Here is a 19,680-nt window from a genome sequence, read left to right as displayed (position 1 = left end):
AATTAAGTCCTTTGAAAAGTAATTTAAAAAACAAAGAAAGCAATTTCAGTTTAGGATTTTTGATTTCTTAATCAAAAATCCGACTAATTTGAAGTGAAACGTTGAATCATTAAACAAAGAAAAAATCGATTTAGATGGTCTTTTGAAGTCTCGAAGAAGCTTTAATTCTTGCACAGATTCAATTATCAGATAAAATGTTAGATGATGTTAAGAAAGACACAAAAAACAGTTTAAATTATCAAAACTTTCAGTTTTGGATGAAACCCTTGGTTTGGATGAGCACACGTCCCGGGAATCATGAGAAACTGTCACGGAAGACTCCGAAAAAATCCTTTTAAGTGAATGATCCTCACATATTACTGTTCTCAAAAATGAAAAAAATCTTTTGTGACCGTCCGAGAAAAAAAATCAGTTTGAATTTTTTCATTTATTCCTTAAAATCATGAAATGACAACTGTGACTCTTTTTGCATTTTTACAGCATATCTAAACAAATTCTACTCAAGCACTCTTTAGATATGGATACTAAGATGAATGTGTACACAATAATCTTTAAAAAGGATTTCTAAATCAAGCCAAACAGGTTATAAACTCTTGATGACTTTAGAGACTCTTGCTGTTGAAGTCAACCATGCATGTTTTGAGCTACTTTGCATACTCTGGATGGTTGTTGGGCCTTTTGTATCTTTCCCAATGATATTTGAAGCTGTGATGCAGTGCCTCAGTGGCTTGCTCACTGTATTTCCCAAGTAATTGTTTTTTCAACAGAATAAAGTCTTCCACATGGAAGAACACTGCGTGAACTTTTGGGGTGACACTGACCCCTTGGAGAGAAAGGTATGATGCTCTGAAGGCCTGAATCTTTGAAGCGAAGTTAGGATCAAGGGTGCTGCCAAAGCAGGAGGACACTACAGCATCAAACTTTTGAAGAGCGTCGATGATGCCAAAAATATTGAAGGCACAATCCTGTATAAAGAAATGCTCAAATTTAGTAAAGAAAAACAGAAACAAAACACTATACCATGTACTTCTGAAGAGATTAGCATAAGGTAAGTTGTAAAACTTAAAAAGTACCTGCTCAACCAGTAGCCTCAGCACATCTACATTCATCAGGAGCTTGCGACATTCATTGCCAGCAAACTGGCCACCATGGAAAGGCTGGCTCTTAATGTGCAGTGATCTTGGCCAATCATCAGGCTTTGGCCAAGCCTCTTTCAAGGCCTTGAAGAGGTGATTGACCACACCAAGGAGGAGGTGGAGCTCCATGGGTGCTATGAAGATGAGGACTAAATAGCTATCTGGTTTGTCGAAGAGTGGCAAGTGAATGACATTTTTGAACAGTCGTTCTTGTTTTGGATCTTGCCCATGTGCCTAAAACACAAGAACAATTTTATTTTTCCAATTTTTCTATTAAATTGACATTAATGAAAGAATAAAGGTTAGATCTGGTATCAAGAAACAGTTATTGTTGTTTGAATTGGTAACTGAAATAATCAAAAATTAAGTCTGTTATAAATTTTCCACGTAAAGAAGGAATGTAATTTTACCTGAAAGACATCAAAGCACTGTCGCAGTGACCCAAACGTCCGAAGGTTCCCTTTTTGAGAGAGTTTTTTTCCTTCAACATCACACCAAGTGCAGGGATGTGAGCAGGAATGAGACTGAATGCCACATACAATGTTGGCCAGTTTTAAGTCGCAGGAGAGGAGAAAGTCAACTCCATCAGGATGGATTAAGTCAAGGATCTTCTGAATGTTGGTGTAGTTTTCAGGAACATCTTCAGCAATGGCAACCAGAAGCTGGCGCTTGACGCTTGTGTTTTTTGCCACTTGTGAAGCCAGAGTCTTTTTTCGAGGGGGAAATTGTAAGTCTTCAGATTGTTTAGCCTCTTGAACTCCGAGGCTGATCTTGAGAAAGCCTCCTCCACCATCAATGCCAAGCTTCACGACATATTCTGAGTAAATTTTCCTTTGGAGCAGCAGCTGATCAAGAAGGTCTGCTAGTTTGATGCAGTGAAGAACAATTTGACTTCTTTTTTCTGTTTTATCAGTGGTGATCTCAATTGTAGATTGAGTAAAGTATTCTGCTAAGCTCTTGCCAAGCTCAGCAAACTTTGCTTAAATGTTTGGCTCCAAGACTCGAGTCTTGGAGAAGTGGTTAAGTGTGGACACTAGCTTCTTTACAGATTGATTTGACAGCCCGGTGTTGGCATGAAGTTGCACTAAGTCTTGAGCGCTCAAAACATCAGCTTCAGGGAAGAGATTTTTGGCACTGGATGGACCTAGGATCACAGAGGAATTCTCATTACTAATTTACAAAAATTTCTTAAGTATTTAAACCACGAAAATAATGTAGCAGTACCTATTAAGAACAATAAGTTTTACCTTTCTTCACTCGCAAAGGGCGCCCACCATAGGCTTGAGCCAGTTTCACAGTCCCATGTGGAGAGGCTTTATGGCAGCAACTACAGATGCTGCAATTTCCTCTCCAACCAAAGAAAATGAGTTATTATTCAAGAAACACCTTGACATCATTAGATTTTTATGGAAAATTTACCTATAAAATGGGATCCGAAGCAGATAAATTCTCATGCACAGATATGTAGGTATTGCACACTTTATTTTGTCAGTGCTATTTCCCGGAATTCAGAAAAAAATTTTGATTAAAAATTTAGCACAAAGCAAATATTTAAACATTGGTCCTTTAGACATATTGGGAAGAACTAATAAATTCGGTCTAATAAAAAATTACATATCAGGAAGTGGTATCATTTACGGCTTGTTAGAATAGATATAAAAAAGGATTTATATTAATATATTTTAGATTTTACTTTTTTTTTTCTTAGTAAAGATGTTTTTGGTCAAATTCATCTCAGTATCCATATCTAAAGAATGCTTGAGTAGAATTTGTTTAGATATGCTGTAAAAATGCAAAAAGAGTCAAAGTTGTCAATTCATGATTTTAAGGAATAAATTGAAAAAATTCAAACTTTTTCTCGGACGGTCACAAAAGATTTCATTTTTTTCATTTTTGAGAACAGTAATATGTGAGGATCATTCCCTTCAAAGGATTTTTTCGGAGTCTTCCGTGACAGTTTCTCATGATTCCCGGGACGTGTGTGAGGTCTTCCTTACAGTTTTAACTTTACACAAGTTAATAAGCAAACCAAAAAATGGCCAGAATTTAAGTCTACTAATTGGTCAATATCTTCAGAAAAATCGGAAACATTTTTTTTCTAAATAAAAAAAAACAACCTGAAAATAAAGCTAGCAAAATTCTCATTAAAATAGCACAAATAGAGATGTTTGATATAAAAGTTAAAAAAAGAACAACTCTTTCCGCAGTAAAAAACAAAAATCAAAATAATGCTATTAATATAGGAATGCAAAATATTACTACCTTTGATGTTTTATATTTTAAACATTTTAGACCTCCTCAAGCCGTTAGAATATCCTCATACTGATAATTTAATTTATTTTGTTTGGTTACTAGAGTTTTTATTAGAAACTTTTTATAACAGAATGAGATGTAACTTTGAAAGTATTTAAAAAAAATTATATTGAAAAAGTTCAAAGCAAAAATTGAAAAACTATTTATAAATAAGTAACAAATTGCTTTCAAAAAGTCATATACTTGTCATAAAAAGTTCATACACTCTAAAAACAATCCGTTGGAAAAAGCGACGGATTGCTTTTTTCCGTTAAATTAACGAAGAAACTCGTAACCAAAAATCTTAAAATTAACGGAGTAAAATTAACTATTAACGGATTCTTCGAAATTTCGTTAATTCAACGGATTAAATATTCAAACCCGTTGACAAACAACCAAAATTTTTATTAAAAAAGGTTTCCATAAGAAATTATGAAGTGTTTCCACTGTTGATTATATTTTTAAACCTTCTTTGTTTGATTTAGATATATAAATATCTAAATCAAACAAAGAAGGTTTAAAATTATAATCATAAATTTTAAAAGGCGTTTTTCTTAAACTACATTTAACTACAATCGTAGATAAAAGGTTTGTTGCAGTAAGTTTAACTTGCCATTTTTTAAATAGCTTCACATTTCAACTTGTGTGTAAAGTTATTTTAAAAAAGCGTATATTATAAGCGTATGTTATAATTTGTATATTTAAGTTTATATATACTTTTATAATTTGCTATTTTAGACACGTGTCATGCTATATCATGTTTATATAAATGTTTCTTACAGGATTGTTAGTAAAAATTTATTTCCATTTTGTATTATCGTATACCATTTATATTCAATATTTTCTTTATTGTGAATAAAGGTTTATTTATCTTTAAATAATCGACAACAGATTGCTGGAATTGAAATGTGCACACACATGAATTTACAACAGTATCAAAAATTGAAACCTAGTATAGTAGCAATTGTATACATGTTTGTGTTTTTTTTATAAATTTTTTTTACCTTGAATATGTGTTAATAAAATATATATTAAAAAACTTTTTATACTTTTATTCAAATTTCTTAATTTTTATTGTAATTGAAAGTTTCTATATTGAAATAAATTATTATAAATATTTAATTAGTTTTCAATTTAAAAGTTAAAACGTTTTTAAAGCTTGCTAAAATAAGTTAGTTTGTATAATTAGTACTGCTTGTATCAGATGTTAAATATCATAATAAAATAATTTATATATTAAAAATAAGGACTATTTTGTAATGAAATCTCAGTTCTATCAGGCTTAATTTCTTTCTAACTTTAATAAAGAGAATAATAAATTATTCAATACGATGACGTAGTAAATTCTTTATTTTACCAAAACAGCAAAAGCAGCCTTGTGTAATAACAAAGACCATCAATTTCTTCACTATGAATTTTGAATAACGTTGCAATTGATTAATTTTTACTTAGATTTACATCAAATTAAATAAATAAAGGTATTAACGTTGTAAAGTTAGTCAAATAACTAATGGAACGTATTTAGCCATAAACGAGAAAAAAACTGATTGATTTTACGAGAAAAACTTTTAATCAAATAGTTCTAAGATATATTGAACAGATGTTCAGTTTTATAGCAGGTACTAAAGAAAAAAAAAAGTACGTTACAAATGGCATTATGAAAAATATCCAACTTGTGTGAACGCGAAAACAATGATGACGGTGATGGTGGTTATGAAGAGGATGGTGATCAAATTGCTGAGAGGACGCATAGAGGACAAGCTGTATAAATCTTTGCAATTTGCTTTATTATGTATGAGTTATTATTAAAATGGAAAAAATCTTTTCGGGCTTTCCAATAAATTTACCAGATATTTTCGTCACTCGATAGAAGTTTTTTTTTTCCGTACTGGTTTTGCATAAAACTTCAATTTAGTTCTCCTTAACGCCAAAAAAAAAGAGCGACAATTTGATTTAATAATTAATGAGAAAAAATTGCTCTTACGTGTATAAAAGTTTTTCAATTTATTTTGGTAATGAATGAACAAACTAATCAATAAAATAACGTTTATAATTAACCATTCTCTGGGATAATATGTTTTAATTATTTAAAAAAAAAGTTTTAAAGCGCGTTTGTTAACTTCATTTTTTAAGGAAGTATTATTTTTAAGAAGGTTTAAATGAGTTTAAAAGATAAGCAATAATGATGCTACTGTTTTTAATAGGTTTCGTATCATCACAAAGGCTTAAACAAAGGTGTAATGTTGATTTTTCGTTTTACGAATCAATTCAACAAAACAGTAAATCACTGGATAGAAAATGCTCACATGATGTTGAGGCAATTTGTACAAAAAATATTACTGTTTCTTACATCAGTATGCCCCCATTTACAGATAACAATATTTTTGGGTTAAAAAACTGGTCAGGAGCTTTCCTGACGCAAATAGTTTCAGCTGCTTTGTCACAGTGTTGCGGAAACTGTTTGAACATAACATTTAATAAATTAGAATTTAGGTCTCAATTAACTGAGGCAATAACCAAACTTAATAGTGATATTATATATCCTATGTTTACACAAGGAGCTCCAAACAGAATAAATTTTACTCAAAGTACTTTGATAATTCCGCTTGTTAAATTATCAACAGCTATGTTAATTACAGAACTAAACATTCCTCCAACATTGTTTGCAGTGAATATATTTCATGCTATTTGTAGTGTATGGCCATTGTTTGGTGTATCAATAATGTTGGCGTTTACGGCAGGTGTGGTAATGTGGTTTTCAGATACTTGGTATAACAAAGTGCAATTGCCTAGAGGTTTTATTCCTGGATCATTTGAGGGTAAAACATGTTTAATTAAACTTTTTTTTTATTAATTTCTTTTGTAAACGTTTATGAATGTTTACACATGTTTTTGTTTTATTATGGTTTTCTTAATGTACTGAATAAAATATAAATTAAAAAAGATAAAAAAGTTTGAAATCTTTTTTAAAAATAAAACAAATAAAAGTATTATAACCTTTCAAAGTGTTACTTTTTTAAATGTGCATTTAATTAAAAATAAAGTATTTAATTAAAAATACTAATATATCTTTTAAAAGTTAATGAAAAACGAAATTTTAGCATTAGAAAATATGTTAGTTTAGATTTTTTTTTCCTTAAAATTTAATGAGAAAAATAAAATAAATTTTGAAAGACGTAAATAAACTTGCGTAAAAGCCTTACGTAAAAAGAATCTCATGCTTCATAAAAAATTTTTTATTGAACTATTATTAAGTTTATTATTATTAAGTAGTATTAAAACTTAAGTTGAATTTAAACTTTACCTCAAATTTGTTTAGGGTTTTGGTGGGCTTTTGTTACAATGACAACTGTTGGTTATGGAGATATTGCTCCTAAAGGTGCAATAGCAAAGCTAGTTGCAATGTTTTGGATTCTATGTGGTATTACAATAACATCATTTATCGTCGCAGCTTTAACAAATGCAGTTTTTGTAATAAAAAATCAATATATAGCTTCTGTAAATAGTGGAAATATTGGATTGTTAAACAACCATATTTTTGAAAAAGTGCTTCTTAGGAAAGGAAATGCAAAGCAATACCCTATGAACACTGTTGAAGAGTTGGTGCATAGTACAAAAAATCAACTTATAGATGGTTTTCTTGTAGATTCTTACACTGCAAAAATGTATCTTCAAGAACAAATGAAAAGTGGAGAAAATAAGCTGTTTGTCAGAGATGTGATATATGACGTAGATCAATCATATTATGGTGTTGCAATCTACGACATATATCTAAACGATTTAATTAATGATTATATCATACATCAAAAAGATGATATTAATGACTTCATTAATAATTTGTTAAACGGTTTGCCAGGTTTATCTAACACAATAATACAATCAAATCTATTATTTACAACTCAGTCAGGTATCTATTTAAACGTGTTAATTATATCTGCTTGTATGATTATCGTTTTGCTTATCTTTGGTGCAATTTATGAATTCTTCTTGATGAAAATAAAAGGTAGAATCTTTAATTCAAATCTTAGTAAATCAACTTATGATAAAGAAGAATTACAAATTGATAATGACATGAGGTATTTAGTTAAAAAGTGGAAGAAAAGATTAAAAAACAAGTTTAATGAATTTGTTCTAGATGGGACATTTACTGTAAAACACAACAAAAAGCCAAATGTTTATTTGAAATTGAAAAAAAAAGAAGACACTACAGAAGAAATAAAAAAATATTTTCAATTTCAAACTAACTTTAATAAAATCGAAAATGAAAAGAAGAGTAAGTATGAAAACATAAATTCGGCAATAATTCATCAAAAAGATTTCCAAGATGTTAGAAAAAGTAAATTAGAAAAAAGTAGTTATAAAAGACCATTACCACAATTGCAACTCCAGGCTTAAAGTTGTTCTTCTTAAACAAGTTTTTATTTCATAACAAAACAAGTTTTCAGTAAACGTTAATAAAGTTATTTGCTTAGATTAATTTTTTTCTTCTCCCTAAGTTTTCTGAAGGGTTACTACTCCTGAGGTAGCTATTTATTTATTTAAAAGAAAAACAATAAAATTGTAATTTAATTGCAACTCTTTTTCAAATTGAAAATCCAAAAAAAAAACCATGTTAAGATAAGCGGCTGCAGGAAGATAATGATACTTTGTGAAGATAATGATACTTTCAGATTAGTGGAAATCCATAAAATACGTACGCAGTAAAGTTGCTGGTTATGGTCCCCTCCATCCTTATAAGAACCTGTATGCTTTCAATGAATTCCCTTTTCTCTTTTTCTATGCATACATGCGCCTTATTTATTGCAAAGCCAACCCCTTTCCTAATGAATAAACTATTCAAAATATTAAAAACAAAAAACTTCTAGTTATATATCTCTGTTATATAACACTATTATTCTCTGTTATATAACACTATTATTCTCTGTTACATAACACTATACAGATTTTTTAAACTCGTGAAATTCAATGCTTTTGTTTCAAAAAAAAGAAATCGAGTTTTAAGAGAGGTACAGAAAAAGAGATAATTAAACTGCGTAGAGATCCGCTTTCTTTAACCCTACCTCCTCCTCCTTTAACAACTCCTTTCCCTCCATTGCACAGTGGGCCAGAATTCACTTTTAATGGAAAAAAATCATAGCTAATTTAATATTAGGGCTATATTGACAAAAATTAGGATGAGTAATAATATGTCTGCGCTTCATATGAAGGTATTATTTTTTTAATTAGTTGCTATGGATACCAAATTTTGAAAAACAAATATCTATTTTTGGTATTTGCAGATATTTTTACGAGTGCTATGTTTACCATATTTTATATAAGTACCAATATGAGGTCGCGCTTTTTAAAAAAGTGAATATATTTTTTATTTAGTTGCTATAGATACCTAATTTTACTTAGCAACAACTAACTTTTATTAGCTGCATATGTATTATTTGTGCTTTGTACACTATTTGGCACGTGTTTTATTATGAGATCCTCGCTCGTGAATAGCAAAACTTAAGTTTAATATGATTAATTTGTTACACATGCTATTACACGTTGCTAGATAAACTTGCTTTCCTGTAAAAAAAAATTATATTCTAGCTTCATTAAATTGATTTTCTAATTAGCAGATTTTACGAGCATCTACAGAATTTTTAAAACTTGTATCGTTATTTGTTCCCATGCATTCACAATCACCAAAAATCTTTGACCATGTATGCTTCAAGCAATGCAATGCAAACAATAACTTACAAGAATTTGAAGCTGACAAAGTTGCAACTTTTCTTTTCTTTGTTTTTGATGATGGTTTTTGAAATGATTATGTAGGACTGCCGAATTGTTTATTTTTACTATCCTTCATTAATGTGGTATTAAAATCATTTTCAAGCCAAGCTGGATTCTTTCTTATAAACTTTGCCCCGCACAGTGGGCCAAAATGCACTTTTACTGGACAAAATTCATAACTAATTTAATATTAGAGCTATATTCACTAAAATTAGTATGAGTACTAATATGATGTCTGCGCTTTTTATGAAGGTAATATTTTTTTATTTCGTTGCTATGGATACCTTTATTTTGCTTAGCAACAACCTACTTTTGTTATCTGCAGATATTTTATAAGTGCTATATTCACTAAATTTGGCATGAGTACCAATATGAGATCACACTTCTTACAAAAGTGATAATTTTTTAAATTTAGTTGTTATGGATACTTATATTGCTTAGTTACCGGATACTTTCCTTAGTTACAAAGTGGTAAATTGATATTTGAATATCTTATCGGATTTTTGACCCACCTATATTGAATAAAAATTGAGTATTTAGGTAAATAATGTTTTAGGAATAATAAAAGCAAAAAATAGTGCAAGAAAACGTTATCAATTTTAAATTACATCAAAAAATTATAAAACAATAATATCGTTTGAAGATTGTTTAAGTAATTGTAAAACATCTGAAGGAAATGCTTTATGATTTGTTTGGTGTGATGTTGATTTACGCAATGATGAAATAACAGGATCACTGGAAACTAGGAGTCTATTGATAAGATCAGTATTTGTTGCTTTTCTGGATGTTTTTCGGCTGAAATTTTCGCGATAAGATTTAAAGTCTTTATTTCTAGCCTCTTGAGCTTCCTCTGACATAAGTCCGATGGGTAATGTAAGGCTTTTAGTTATGTCATGTCCATGTATCAATACTTTGTGAACTGATTGAGCCATGTAATACCATGGATAAAGGGACACATATAGTCTAAAAGTGTCAAAACAATAATCCTTGAACTTTAAGCAGTCTATTTCATATCCTGAAGAGAGCGTTACCAAGATAATGTAAAATCTGAATATAAGATTTTGGTCAATACCCAGAATTTCAGCTGTTTGTTCATATGCTGCAAAAGCACGCCTTGAGGTATTGCCATCATTACTTGTTCCAGAACCACCACTTTTAGGGAAATCAACAACAAGTCCCATTTTGTTCATAAAATCAGTCTGAATCTTTTGTTTAGCTACAGATGCCTTTTCTTTGTGTTCTTTAGATCTTGCTTGCCACTTTCTTGTTTCTTTTTTATATGCAATGTGCAATAACATCTCAAAAAATCGAATCCATGCATGAAGACTGGAAAGACCATATTTGAACTCTCTGTTAGTATAATCTATATTAAGGATATCAAGACTATTCATATTTTTTGGAGAGACACCACACACTGAAAAGCATTGGTATGAGTTATTTTTTTCAGATAATATTGTTTGAACCTTCCCATCAATCATTGTAAGTTCAATAATGCAATTCACTTCAATAGAAGATCCGCAAACCTCTAATAAAATCATACCCAAGCTTTCTATCTCACTTTTAATGTACTGATCTTCTTCAATCACAGATTCCTTGGATTCCATTTTGTATGCAAATCTTATGGGTCTACAATAGGCTGTGGAGGACGACTTTTGATTTCTCCAAATAGGCACCTTTTCGTTGCTGTTGTTAAATCCAGTCAAATCCAATGAGACAAGACAAGTAATAAATAATGATTCTTCACGCTTTAAATCTCTGTTAATGTCGGGTTGATAAAACTTGTTTATAAATGCTTTGGCCAGTAGCACCATCAAAACCAGCCTTACACGTTAGTGTCATTGTTTTTATTGCTTTGTCGTTCAATTCAAAGTGCCTTAGCACAGGTTCCTGAATTGCTCAGATTCTTTGCAAAGTATGAGTCATTAAATCTTTTAAAGGAACTGAAGCTGAATAGTCCTCCACTGTTATGTTTGCAGGATAACATTTCAATTTTGCATCTCTGACATCATTGTAAGCGGGGTAGATGTTATATTCTTTCTCCAAGGCTCCGCTTCTAATCAATTGATAGGAAGCTTTTGTCAGACTTGCATCAATTATTAAAGCCAGTGCTTCGTCTGCTGAATATTTAGTTGCTTTATCTGTATTTGATATATTTAAAACATTCTTGGCAGCAATAACAACAGATTCATCTCTAAATTTTTTATTAGCAGCAAAAAATAATTCATTGGATGAATGAGATTCAATTAAGCAAGATACACGCCGTTTTTTAGTTTTATTAGAACTATTATCAAATGCAACTGGTTTTCGACCACGTCTACTTGCAGTTGGTTCATTGTCTTTTTTTCTGACAATTAAATATTCATTAAGCCAGTTCACAAACTTCTTTTCAAAATTTTTCACAGTATAGTGTGCAGATTTCCACTTTTTTTTATACAAGTAAACAAATCGTTGAACAGTATGTCTACAATCAACGTCTTTAAAGTCAGCAAATTTTGGCTGAATAAATTTTAATACATCTTCAGTAATATTTTGTTTTGAAATACTAAGATTGTTTTTTTGGAGAAAATTATGAATGTCTAAGTTTAACAAAACCATATCTAAATAATTATTGTAACAAGTATTTTGTATTTAAAAGTAAAATGTTATAATATATATGCCGCCTGGACTACTAATATTTGTTAGTAATTAAGTTACTACAAGTGTTAGTAATTAAAATTAAAAGTAATTAAATTACTGTCAGTGTTAGTAATTAAATTACTAACAACTACCGAAAATATGTTGTTGCTATGTTATGCAAAGTAAGGTATCCATAGTAACCAAAAAAAGTTAACCTCATAAGAATTCTGAATCTCATTTTAATACATACCCCCAATATTGTGTATTTAGCGCAAGTAAAATACTGTTAAAACAACGCTAATGTAAAAATGAGTTGTTGCTATGCAAAATTTAGTACCATAGCAACCAAGTTAAAACATACATAAAATCTGAACGGGGATTTAAGGGGACGAGCAATCAATTAAAACTCGATTGAAGCATCATATAGCTCAAATAAATATAAGACAACACATGGCAAATTGTGGTAATTATTAGTTATTGTGCGGCAAAAAATAAGTTTCTTAAGAAATTTTTTTTTTAATGTGTGATTTTCAAAGTATAACTGAGATAACATGCTATGACAAATTTATTTCACACATTGGTTTTTCTTATCTCTAAATACTCTAGAATAACATGTACTAATTTTTTGTTTCAAAAACGTAGATGTAATTGAAATATAACACAACGTTGATGTCACCGTTAATTACTTATTTATAATTTTTTTATTTTTTTATTTTATCTCAATATTCAAATGCTTAGAGTCCTGGTAACTAAGGGATTTAATATAAATAAATTATCAATAGATTTCTCCTAATATATGTAGATACTAAAATTAAATAGGTTTTCAAGATTAGACAACTAAAATTTTTCCCATTTTGTCCACCTACTGGCCCACTGTGCCCCGGTTAGTTTACTTTGAATCCATTTCTGACCATGATCAAAATGAGCAAATGAAATTGACTCTCAAACTTTTCGCTTTGAAACTCCAAATCTTGTTTTTTAATAAAATCGTATACTTTCGTATACAGTATATAAGTAAACTGTCTTCTTTTTCACATATTGACAGACTGTTGTGTCAAATAAATTAGTGAATTTTATTTCTTGTGATACTTATTAAGCATTAATAAAAACAGCATTTCAACATCTAAAATGAGTAGCAACAACCAAACCAACCAAAAGAGATTATTAAATCCATTTTGTTTGACGAGCGCTAAATTAATAACAACAAAATTTAAATTAGAAAATACATATATATATATATATTTATATATATGTATATATATATATATATATATATATATATATATATATATATATATATATATATATATATATATATATATATATATATATATATATATATATATATATTATTGTTCAGTAATACGTTTAGTACGAGTAAGACCGAAATAAATGTTTTCCGCAATTTTTAAAATTTTGTGCAAATAAAATTTTTGAGCGCAATTACAGATTTTTTGTTAGGTAAAAGTGTTCAAACTAAAAGAAAACCAAAGTGGCGCCTAGTGGCAGCCAGATTTATGAAATTGTTAAAGCAACATATATAAGCTTTAAAATATTTGAGTATAAAAGCAAGATGTAGCAAAAACAAAAATATATTGTCAATTAAAAGCTAAAGTTAGACATTAAAATATAACATATTGAGCATATTTAAAATTGCTATAAATATTTTAATTACTTACCAATTTTAGTCTAACAACTTTTAAAATCCAGATAATGTATAGAGTTATAATATAATATTTTAAAAAGTGCAATATTTTATGTAAAGGTTATTTATTTCCATCGATTTTTTAAACAACATTTTTCTCTTTATAATTTTTTTTTCTAATATACATTCGCGTCTACTTCAACCACAGCATTAGTATATTCATTAAAACTTGTAAAAATTGTTTTATAGTATCTTTATAATGGTTTGAAACCATTTAGACATCAAAAATCTGATTTTGGTTTTTATACTTTTGTCTAGTCACTGGCCCACTGTGCATTGTACAGATTCATACGTTTTTGGTAACCTCTCTCCCCATTAATGCGTACGTTCCTACATACAAAGTATACTTAGTAAAAGTCAGTGTAAATGTTCTTCATGATGATTTTGTCAAAAATATGTAAAAGGAAAAAGTACAAATAAAAATATCAATTTAAATTAACCAAATTTAAAATAAAGAATAAATCAATAAATTTTATTTGTTTTATCATGAGTTCAACTTCAACCTAGAAATTCGCTGGAAAAAAAAGAAAAATGGTAATAGACAAAATATTTAGTTAGTTTTTTTTTTTTCTGCTAATTTTACCCAGACCACTTGATGCTATGAGCATTTTAAATTAACTTGTAAAAAGGTTATTAAACTGGTAGTCATAAAAAACTGAACAAAAATTGTTTTTTTGAAAATTTTTTTTTTTACTTAAACAGCATCCTGTGTATCTCTTTCATTCATTTACTTCCATTCCCCAAAAAAATTAAATCACCTACCATACCTTTTTAGTCCGTTTTGATAATTTTTTAGGCTATCCATTTTTTTGAAATTTACCTAGCAACGCTCTTAGTTACTGGGTAAAATATTCAACTGTTTAAAATATTCATTTTAGATCAAATGCTATTGAATATTTTACATCACTCAGAGCTAGTGGTTTCAATAGTTTGCTAAGATTACCATTATGCTCTGAAATATCTTCTACTAAAGCCAAAATTAATGATCTTTTTACACCACAATCATCAAGACTTTCTGAAGTTGTATGTTTACATAGTGGATCAAAAACATTTATAACGCATTTAAGAAAACCCTGTCCAACATCAATGGAAATCCTAGAAATAGTGCAATAAGGATTCAAACCTCTTTTGGTTATCATACGAAGAATTCAATCAGAAGTATCTTTTACAAATACCAAACTGTGACTTATCTCTTCATCCCCTGAAATGAATGATTCAGTTTTGACATCATAAAAATCTGAAAATACGTTATGCAGCTCCTCTATGTGAGTTTATATATTAGGTTCTAACATTTTCTTCCCTAAATTTTGTCACATATGTTTACAAAGTAGCTTATTCTTTCTTTTACTCAGGTTTAGAATATTAGAGATTCCCATTATAGTTTCTAGAGATAATTTTTTAACGGATGCTCTGCTACATTTATTATCAAGTATGCCAACAACAATAAGAAGATTGTTTCCAAAGGTTTTCAAAGGAAACTTGTCTCCAGATTTAATTTTGTCTCTTTTCATTTTTATTTTGAGAATACCAGAAGCAACTTGCTCACTGGATGCATTTCCAAGACCTTCAGCCAACACAATTAGGTTTTTTACAGCTAACTCTTACAACAAAAGTGAGAAATTTCTTTGCCTAAATAGAAATTTAAATTAGGAAAAACTCTGATATTATTATATTTATAAAACATATAAAAATAATACACTAATGTTTAATAAGTCTATCATAGACTATGCATTGACTAGAGTAGACTCTATGCTAAATTAAAATTTTTTTTTTTAAATAATTGAAGAAATAGTTTATTAACTAAAATATTATATAAGTTATACAATATTTTAATTTTGTTTAAGGATTTGTTAAGAATTGTAAAAAATTAAGAATGACATATCTTTTTTACAAACTTATCTACAATATCTTGATTATTTGTTGCGATCTGTTCAGATATTTCACTAATATCAGATGATCTTTTGAGTTTTTGCCTGGTAATTTGAGATATTTTTTCTATCCAATCATTTAATTTTGATGTTTCACCCCTGCTCAATGCATATAAATTTGTTTTGCAAGGATTACAAATGTTTTTTGGACAACACTCTTTTTCTACATCATATTCTGTCCAAAATAAATTTTGAATATGAAGTTGTACTGTGGGAGTTACTTTAATAAGTTTATGTGATCCTTTTCCAAAGGAATTAAAGCAACATGCACAAGTTAGACAATTTTCGCCGGCCATTTTGACAAAAAAAAATAAGTTTTATACATAGGTATATAAATTACTGGATACGGCATAGGCAGAAATAATTGAAGCCGGGCAAACTTTACCTTGATAACGTAAGTGAGGCAAAAAAAAAAAAAAAATTTAATCTGCGTATATATTGAACAATATTTACAATTTAATTTCAAGTTATATTTTGTATTGCATAAAACAATAACTTCAAAGAAATTTGGAATTCATTTATGGTTTATATTTATTTTAATTACAGATGAACTGAATAAAATAAATCTTAGTTGACTTCATATTATAAGATTTTAAAAATCCTTTTAAAAAAAAAGCTTTTTAAATACTCAGTATTAACTAGTATAATACTAGTATAATACTAGTATAATATAGTTAGTATAATACTATTAGTATAATACTGCAATGCAAATAATAATTTTATTAAAATAATATGCCATGAATTACCTAATTAACTTGTATATGGTTGTAAAATGCAAGATTTATGTGAAGCTTTAAGAGACTACTATTGAGTATAAAGTTATACATCTATATTTATAATAGTATGAAAACATCAATTACAGGGTTATTCCATAATTAAAACCACTTTATTCCATAATTAAAATCGCTTTATTCCATAATTAAAACCACTTTGTTTTAAAATAAATAAACTTAAAGAAATTGCCCAAGTATGACACAAGAAAGAAAGACCCAAATTTAAATTACTAACGAAACGATTAAAAATGTTAAAAGATATTTAGATCTTGAAAAATCTAATAAAGAAATTCAAGAATTAACCAACTTATCCAACAGCTGTGTACGTAAGTTAATTAAAAAAATTAATGATGGCTTAACAGATAAAGAAATATTTGGTGCCAAAAGAGGGCCGAAATTTAAGGATAGCAGTATAATAAAAAATGAAATAGCTACATGTTTAAATAATGACAGTAGTTCAGCAAGTAGTTATATAAAATTTAAATAATATTGGAATCAATCGCTCTCAAAGTTATGTAAGTAAAATTAAAAAAAAAAAAGGATATACAAGAAAGAGGCTAATTAAAGTACCAATTGAAAGAAATTCTCCAAGAATTTTAGACGCCAAATATTTGCAAGAGAATTAGCAAACTATAATTATGACCAGTTAGTATTTTTAGATGAAACAGGTTTTAACCTGCACACCACTACTAATTATGCGTATTCATTGGTAAATCAAAAGCATATGTTACTGTCCCAGCCAGCAAAAGTTATTATTAGCTTGATTATGGTTATTAATATTAGTTGAATAGTTTCTTATGAGTTAAGTGATAATGCTTATAATTCAGAAAAATTTAAAAATTTTATTACACAAAATCTTATTCCATTTTTCAGAAGCAATCCAAATCAGGTTCTTATCATGGATAATTGTAAATTTCACCACAGCAGAGATGTGTTGAGATTATTAAATGAAAATCGGATTATATTCAAGTTTTTACCGGCCTTTTCTCCCCAATTGAATCCCATAGAGGAAGTTTTTGGTGAAATAAAAACAATTTATAAGAGAATGAAACCATTGACAAAAACAAGAAACACGTTTGCTACTAGACACCCGATCAGGTAGTTTTGCTAATTTTTACGAGCATCTTAGGCAAAATTTATTGTTGACGAAGTCTAAAAACTCTTTCATATAAAAATAAATATTGAACTTGAAAAAACTTGTGGAAAATGTTTTTTTATAATTTTTCATAATTTATTTGTTTTATTAAATAAAGTATTTATAATCTTGTAATAAAATGGTTTTAATTGTGGAATGAAATGATTTTAATTATGGAATATAGTGGTTTTAATTATGGAATAACCCTGTAATACGAATTCTCTTAATACAATTAATAATTTATTATTAGAAATTTTCGCTGGATTATGGTTACCAGCATCATCAGCTCTTAAAAAACTTTTTTATACAAAAAATATTTTTGTAACGTTAGAAACAGTTTACAATTAACTAAGGTCAGCAGTTGAATGGCTTCTTTCTTGCTTACGTAAAAATGTCAAAAAAACAGAGTCCGAAATTTTGTTTTTAGAAACTGCCCGTTATCTAAATTAATTCCGCCATGTCAAGGTGAACATTGGAACCTCTGTATTTCAAAAGCTTCGCGCACTTTTCGGTCAAATTTTTTTGTTTCAACTTTAATCGTTTTTACGTTGTCCCACTTTATTTCTTGTGAGCAAAACTTATTATGGGTGGCTATTGCAGACTGATAACGTTTCCCCTCGTTTAAACTTTTTAGATGTTACTGAGTTCTAGTCCTAATTTGAAGTTTAGTTTGGCCTACATATCTCTTTGAGCATTTGCATTCAATCAAATAAGTTCCGGGTTGAATATTTTGTGGCAGCTTAGTTTTGTTTTTCGACGTTAGTAATGTTCTTAAATTAGGATTAGATTTGAAGACTACTCTATAGCCAGCATTCCAAAATATTATCCTTAGTTTCGGGTATAGTAATGGTGTCCATGATAACAATATAGTAGGGATGTTGAGTGAGTCTGAATGAATTTTGGTTGATTTTTAAGGTTCTTTTATTTCCTATTAAGTTTGCAATCCGTTTAAGTTGTCATACGGTGTTCCCATTTTCTTTAAAGAAATGATTAGGGAAATTAATCTCATCTTATAAATATAAATTATTGTATATAGAACAAGCCCTGTGAACGTAACCTTTAAATATTGCGTTTAGAATCTGAGGGTCATGATTTGAGTGAGGTTTAATTTGAATATTAGTAATGGCTTCCTTTCTGTAAACTTTAAACTCGTATTTTCCTTTCTTGTCATTTATTATGGTTAAATCGAGGAAGTTTAGAGTTCTATTTTCGCTTTCAGTTTCGATCGTATATTTTTTTTCATTTTTTATTTTTTATTCATGTTTATTTTACAATTACAATGTAATTACAAGTAACCAATCACTGATTGGCAGTAAAAATATACAAATTTAAATCATAAATATAAAGTTCGATATATACGAAGTAAATAAAAATATAATTGCTTACAACTCCGAGACATGAATACAATATATACCAAAAATAAATCTGCTGATTTTTCGGAGGAAAGTTTAGATGTTTCACTATAAGTTTATTTACCATATTTCAAAATAACGTTAGTGTAGAAATATGATAAAAACGAAATTTGTGTAAGATTGATAAAAAGAATTACTTATTTGTAGTCATAGGAAGTTCGCAGAAGACTTATGTCAGTCTTGTCATCGAGTACCTTTTTCTTAGACGTGTAGTACACATATATAGTATTGCAGGGTGTTGTTTGTTTAAGATAATTAGGAATTGTTCTGCTTCTTGAGTGTTGGAAAATCTAGCGTGACTATCGTCGACAAATCTTTGATAGGATTTTAGGTCAAGAGAAGGATTTACTGCCATTGCAATTTTGAAAGCGTTTTGTTCATGATGTTTTAAAAAAGATTCTGTAAGTACGACCATGAATAAAAGACCTATAGGACCAGAATTCTCAAGCTCATGGATTTCGTTGTTCCACACGAAATAACAACGGTGTAAACAAATCTCTATGAGTTGTATTGTTTCCAATATAGTAAGCTTAATAAAATATTTGTAGGAATTATCTTTATTTAATTGGTCTATAACAATTAAAGTGGCTTCCTTCAGTGGTATTGATGGATACAAGTTTACTACATCAAATGAAACTTGAACCTCGTTATTGCCAATCTTCTATGAATTTGCTTTACTAATAAAATCAAAAGAATGATGATTTCAGATGAGTTTGGTTTTTGTTTAAGACAGGTTGTATTTTCTTTACTAAGTAGTTTGAAATTCCAAAATTAGGAGTGCTAATTCTCATAGGATAGAATTTTTCAGGTTTGTGAGTTTTAATAAGACCATACATACGAGACGGGAGGATTCATACTATCATATTCCGTTTTTGAAAATTGCTGTTTTTTTTTAAGTTGTGAGAGATTTTAATTTT

General features: G+C 28.9%; 1 protein-coding gene across 1 annotated transcript; it reads left to right on the top strand.

Annotated features, from left to right (window-relative positions):
• The first annotated feature begins 4,815 nt into the window (after positions 1 to 4,815).
• LOC101240607 (uncharacterized) lies at positions 4,816 to 7,992 on the top strand. The gene is made up of 2 exons (XM_065815380.1): positions 4,816 to 6,247; positions 6,748 to 7,992. Exons 1-2 carry the CDS (start codon positions 5,611 to 5,613, stop codon positions 7,821 to 7,823), a joined length of 1,713 nt encoding a protein of 570 aa, XP_065671452.1. The 5' UTR covers positions 4,816 to 5,610; the 3' UTR covers positions 7,824 to 7,992.
• The last annotated feature ends 11,688 nt before the right edge of the window (positions 7,993 to 19,680 follow it).

This window comes from Hydra vulgaris, chromosome 13 (genome assembly GCF_038396675.1).
Source record: "Hydra vulgaris chromosome 13, alternate assembly HydraT2T_AEP".
Lineage (NCBI taxonomy): Eukaryota > Metazoa > Cnidaria > Hydrozoa > Anthoathecata > Hydridae > Hydra > Hydra vulgaris.
The sequence above is the reverse complement of the archived record's forward strand: the minus strand, read 5'-3'. Positions and strand labels throughout refer to the sequence as shown.